General features: G+C 58.3%; 1 protein-coding gene across 1 annotated transcript in view; it reads right to left on the reverse strand.

The window, feature by feature from the left end:
• MYT1 (myelin transcription factor 1) overlaps nt 1–5,959 on the reverse strand; it is a 60,363-nt gene that overhangs the window by 23,778 nt on the left and 30,626 nt on the right. Inside the window, exons 5-8 of the mRNA XM_010836532.1 lie at nt 4,698–4,760; nt 3,729–3,976; nt 1,691–2,509; nt 326–460 (exon numbers count right to left, since the gene is read on the reverse strand). Coding sequence (XP_010834834.1) covers nt 326–460; nt 1,691–2,509; nt 3,729–3,976; nt 4,698–4,760 — 1,265 coding nt within the window. The remainder of the gene's footprint in view (nt 1–325; nt 461–1,690; nt 2,510–3,728; nt 3,977–4,697; nt 4,761–5,959) is intronic.

The raw sequence follows: 5,959 nt of genomic DNA on the forward strand, positions 1-5,959 counted from the left end.
TCCTCTCAACTTACTGCCCCTCACACAGAAGTAAGGACAGCCTTTTTCCTTCTGAGCCCCCAGCACATAGAAAGTGGTCCCTCCCCAGCTCCAGAGCCCAGCCTCCCCTCCTGAGTGCCCGTGTCCATGGCCAGCTTCCTGGGACCCTGACCCAGGCTGCCATCTCCAGGTGAATCACTGGACCCTCCACGTCCCCATGCTTGTAGGGCTCAAGTATGGGCTTCAGGACATGCCGGTTCAGAGGGACAGGGCTCTGTGTGGCCATTCCCCAAAGTGGGCACCATCCAAACACCAGAGGCAGCCTGAGCCATGCAGAGCTACTCACTCTCCGGGGGGATCCTGTCCTTGTGGGGACAGCCAGACAGGCTGCGGTGGTGTGGGTACAGCCCAGTGACATGGCCGGTGCCATCACAGCCTGGTGTCGGACACTTGATCTCACGTTTTTCAGTTCTTGAGGGATCTAAACACACAGGGCCTCTGGGTCAGAGGGCAGCCAGGAAGCTGGGGGGTAGTGGTGAGCAGGGAGGGGGTAGTGCAGCTCACAAGCCTTCACTCTGGCTATCCAGAGAGGAGGATGACCAGACCGCCCAAGAGCCCTAAAGGCACCAGGGCTGGACAGCAAGGGGATACTAGAGGGACTGTCCAGGGTGTCTAAGTGGAAAAGCCCATAGGGGGCGAAAACCCACAAACAGTGGAACTGCAGCCCTTTGAGAAAGACCACCTGGATGGCGGCTGGTGCCCTCTGCCCTGTCCTGCTAATGTCCTGCGCAGCCTCAGGCCTCCACAGAGAAGTGAAGCTGTGCAGCAACACCCCTGCCAGGACTCGTCCTTCATGTTGACACAAAAGGGGGAGACATAAGCTAAGTAACTCACCCAAAATGAAGTTGCTCAGTAGTGTCCAACTTTTTTGAGACCTCATGGACTGTAGCCCGCGAGGCTCCTCTGTCCATGGAATTTTCCAGGTAAGAATACTGGAGTGGGTTGCCATTTCCTTCTCCAGAGGATCTTCCCAACACGGTAATCAAACCCAGGTCTCCCACATTGCAGGCAGACTCTTTAAGGTCTGAGCTACCAGGGAATCAAAGCAGCTAATAAAGGCTTAGGAAGAAACTTAACCCCAAATCTCAGCTACTGACCTCATTAAGCCTTTACAGGCCAGAGAGGTCACTGTAAGTCTGGGGCAGAAGGGAAGACCTCTCAGGACGCACATGGTCCCCAAGGCATAGCCAGTGACCCAGGGAAACTTCCAATGCAGCTATCATCCCCTTTGGTAGAACACAGAAATCACAGACCATGCTCAGAATGCCCACCCCCAGGGAGGGCAGGGCCCCTGGGGGCTCTGCCTGATTCAAATGAGAGGAGGTTGTCCTTTGACCCCCAGGCAGGCAGAGGCACCCTAAGGGGCTCATAAGCCTCTCCCAGGCACCGCCTCCTGAGTTCGCTGCCACTGGCCTCTAGGGCTCTAGCACTGGCCTCTAGCCCCTCTAGGGCTCGTGGGCACCTGTGTCTCAGCATCAGGATCCCTGAGGACCAGTGCCAATGCCCTCATGGTGCTCCCAGACCTGCCTCTGCCTCACCGACCACAGTCTGTGTCTGTCTGGCCAACACCCCCCACCTCCCATGACCCCCAGCCAGTGAAATCCTCAGGGCATGTCCACAGGTCCCGGGCATCCCTGGGAGCCCAGCCTACCTTTGCTGCAGTAGCTCTTCCGGGCAGCGTCCAGGGGCCTCGCTGCCTTCCCCGGCTCGCCCGGGCCTAGTGGGCCTTGCTCGGCAGGTGGGCATCCCGGCTCACAGACAGCCCGCACCTGCTCGGCCTTCAGGGCAATGGCCTGCTCCAGGAGGCCCAGGTTGCCACGGGTCATCATGTCGTACATCTCCGACTCGTCTGTGACCGCAGACTTCTGGGAGCGCGAGTCCTCGTCTTTGCCGTCGTCGGACCGCACCTCCACTAGGACGGAGTACCCAGGCTTGGGGCTGGGAGGCACCGGGCCCCGGGGTTGAGGGCTCTTTGGGACAGGGACGTGGGGGGCATCCTCCTGGCAGATTACGTCAGGAGGGGCCTCCTCCTCGTCTTCCTCGTCCTCCTCGTCATCTTCCTCCTCATCATCATCTTCCTCCTCCTCCTCCTCCTCCTCCTCTTCCTCCTCGTTGCCCAGGATCACTTTCTGCTTACTGGATGCCTCACTGGCCACACTCTCCAGAGACTGGGGACCCGGCTCCTGGGAGCGCTCACTGGTGACTTCAATTACCTCCTCCACGTCCTCCGGCTGGATGAAGTCCTCCTTCTCCCCCTCGTCACTGGTGGCTTCCTCCTCAGCCTCCTGAACTAGGCCTGGCGTGACCACCTGGCCTGAGTCTCCACCAACCAGGGTCTCTTCAGCGATTTGGCCCAAATTTAGGAGAGAAGTTGCAATGATTTCCTGATAGCTGCTGTAGCTGCCCTTGGAGGAGCCCGAGGGGCTACTGATGGGATTGGATGCAAAATGTGCCTTTACTGGGCTCCTTCCTACACAAAATCAGAAACCATATGGTAGGCACATGGAAACGGGGGTGGGGGGTGGCTAAGAGTCACCTGGAGTGTGTCTCCAGGCCACTGGCTCCAGTTCCTTCACCCCACTCCGCCACAGCCAGAGGACACCAGATCCCAGAAACAGGATCGATGTAGCCGTTTTTGTCTGCTTGGAGAAACCACTGCTGTACTTTTGAAACTAAGATTTACAATGTTAGTTTTGATTAACAGTCCTCCCTGTTATGTGCACTTTTTAAAATCAGGCAAATCTGTGTTTCATAAAATGGAGCCTACAGAATGCATAAGATCTTTTAACACTGTCTCATAATTGAGAAGCAGTAAAAGCTGTTTTTAAAGGTTAAGTCATTTCATCGCCATGGCTGAGATGCAGTGGGTGCTCACCACACCCGGGCCCCCTGGGTGATGGATAAGGACCCCAGAATGTGAGAGCCAGCCCGCCTGCTCCCCCTTCAGGAGGGCTGAGCCAGAGCACAGAGCTCCCTCCTGTGTAAGGAAGCTAGGAGGCCAAGTCCCTGACCCGGCACCCTCTCGGGCACAGCCAGGTCCCCAGCAGGGAGGTGGGTTGCAAGAACTCTCCCTACAGTGGCTCTAAAGTGAAGTAAGAATCCACCTCAGATCCCAAGAGGGGAGAACACCAGAAAAATGGATGTATTGGAGGGGAGGGTTTGGGCCTCCGGCCTCTGCCACACCCTCAGGACCCCACAAGTCTGCCAGGGTCTCAGAACACAGACATGCCCCACCTTCACACTAGTGATTCCCAAGAACTGGGGGCCATACAGGGAAGAAGGTGACAGCAAGGAGACCCCTCAGTTCTCACTGCCCAGCCCAGCTTCCCTGGACACCCCCACCACCTCCCTTAATGCCAAGCAGACCCCTGCCCCCCAACCAGGTGGCTCTTTTGAGGACAAGTGGGGCGGGTCTGTCCAAGACCACCCCATACAGACCCACAGCCACATCCATCTGTCTGTCCTTCTGTCACACACGCAGACAGACACACATCCAAATGCACAGTGTTCACACACAGACCCTGAGCCCCCAGAGCCGGCCCCTCCCCAGGAAGTCCCAAATGTTGGACAAGAGGCACTTGTTCTCAGCAGGGCTTCCTGGCTCGCGGGAGCCCTGCCCGCCCACAGGCTGCGATTCTCCTGGGCCACACTAAGCGCCTTTATTCAGGGGAGACAGAGCAACAAAGCACCTTCAGCTGGCTCAGGGCGATGAATCTCCTCCTGTCCCGACGCCTCGGCCTCGTCCTCCTCCACAGTTCCTTCCGATTCATCGGAAACAGAGGCGTCCTTCACCTCAGTGTCCTCGCTGCCATCGCTGTCCACGCCGTAGCCCTCGTCCAGAGCCAGCTTCAGCGGGGGTGCCTTCCGCTTGGACCCCAGGTGCTCGGCCTCGGGGCCCTCTAGCTTCCTCTTCTTGGCCAGAGGGCAGCTCTGCAAACTGGGAGGGAGGAGGCCGGGCCCCCCCTTCAGCATCTCCCAGTCCCCCGACCCTTCACCCTCTGCGGCACTTCCCCTATCCTGAAAAGTTCTCTTTGCCTCTCATCACCTCCCTCCACCAAAATCCAAAAGCGAGACTGGCATATTGATGTGTTCGAAATTTTACAGTAAGTGTCCACATTAAAAAGCACCAGATTGTGTTTTAAATTTCACTTCCTGCTTGTCTGGGGACCCCTAACCTCGGGGGGCCCTGTCCACACCAGAGTCACCCGCTCTGGGATGGCTGGGGATGGGGGCTGGCCCAGGCTACTCTGCCCCGTGCCCACCGCCCCCAGGAGCACCCAGACCTTCCTTTCCCACCTCCAGACCCTTCCCACCCTCATCCACCCCCTGAACTGGGCACCACAATCAGAGGCCCCTGAGGTCCAGTGGGACCCTGGGACCCCCAGGAGGACAGCAGTGAAAACGGTCACCCCACCATGTGCTGGCTCTGTTCTGGGTTTGCCCACAAGGCCTCCTCTGGCCTCAGAGCAGCCCCACTGGGGAGACACCAGAAAGGCTAGGGGTTGCACAAGAGGCCACCGGAGCTCATCAGTCCAGAGCAGAGGGGGACAGTTCTAGACCCCTACAGTTCTAGAGGGTCGCAGAGCAGGAGAGGAGCTCCACCCTCCACAGCCAAACCTCTTTCCCAGGAACCCGTTGAGGGCCCGCCAGCTCCTCACCTTCGGTGCCTGGAGTACTTGCCACGGATATGCCCCGAGCCTGTGCATCCGGGGGTGGGACAGCTGGGAGGAGACAAGCAGGAGCAGTCACCTGGGGGCGGCCCCGTGTGGCATGGGGACAGGGTCAGAATCTCAGGGCCCACCCCAGACCATCCCCCCGGGGAGTAGAAGATTGTCTCCAAAACAGTTCATCTTAGGACAGCTGCTTGCAGTTCGCAAAAAATTAATGAAATAACTCACCCCATTTAAATAAATGAATGGCTCATTACAGTTTCATGAGTGTGTTTAATTAAAGCTCTGTGTGTATGAGATCAAGGCAGGATTCCTTTGTCCACGATGAGTCTCCCCACTGCAGGCAAGCCGCCACCAGGTTTTTAGGGGGCTGGCGAACAGGGCCCTCGAGGTGCTCCTGGAACCAGCACCCGAGTCTGGCCCATGGGCAAAGCATAAACATGGGATTCTCAGTGGCCTTCACGAGGCTGTGAGGCCTGGCCAAGGCTGCCCTGGGCTGGCTCACTGAGGCGGCACCCACAGACAGAACAACTCCACAACATGCAGCCTTGACCTAAGTCACAGGATCCCGATGGAGGTAGGCGCGGTGTGGTGGAAAAGACCCCACTCCAGAGCCTGAAGCCTGCTGCAAGGGAGATGAAACCATGAGGGCGGATGACCCAGGAGCTGCCATGAGACCTCAGGGGCGGGGGGCTGGGAGGATGATGCCTGGCCTCTAGCAGCTCACACCCCGGGGACAGAGGCAAGAGCCCAGGAGTCCTGCTCCTTCCACAACTTCCGTCTATCCACCAACCAGACTCTGGGAACCGCTCATCAGGGCTCGGCCTACCCCACCCATTTCCCTGCGAGTCAGCTCCCCAGGACTGCGAGGCACTCAAGGCCAGTGTCCTGTGGGCTTGGGGGTATGTGCAAGGAACCAGGATAGCAAGGAGCTGACATCACCCTTGTTGTGGAGCAGCAGATGGATGCTGGTGAGATGGAGAGGCCGTGGTGGGAGGAGGGGGAGCCCGAGCTCCTCCTGGGAGGGGTCACTCCAAGGTGTCCCCCATCCAAGGATGGACAAACTTGTCATCACCAGGTCTGAGCCCCCACCTCCGATCAGGCTCTCCCGGAGCCAAGGAAGGAAAGTTCTGTGGCCAATGACACCTGTAGGCTCCTGGGGCCCAGAAGAGTACACCTCTGTGGCCTCTGTCCAGACACACTGACTGATCACCCACTTGACTACAGAGGACTATGGGGCCCCACCAAAC

The sequence above is a fragment of the Bison bison genome, unplaced genomic scaffold (assembly GCF_000754665.1).
Source record: "Bison bison bison isolate TAMUID 2011002044 unplaced genomic scaffold, Bison_UMD1.0 scf7180017864063, whole genome shotgun sequence".
NCBI lineage: Eukaryota > Metazoa > Chordata > Mammalia > Artiodactyla > Bovidae > Bison > Bison bison.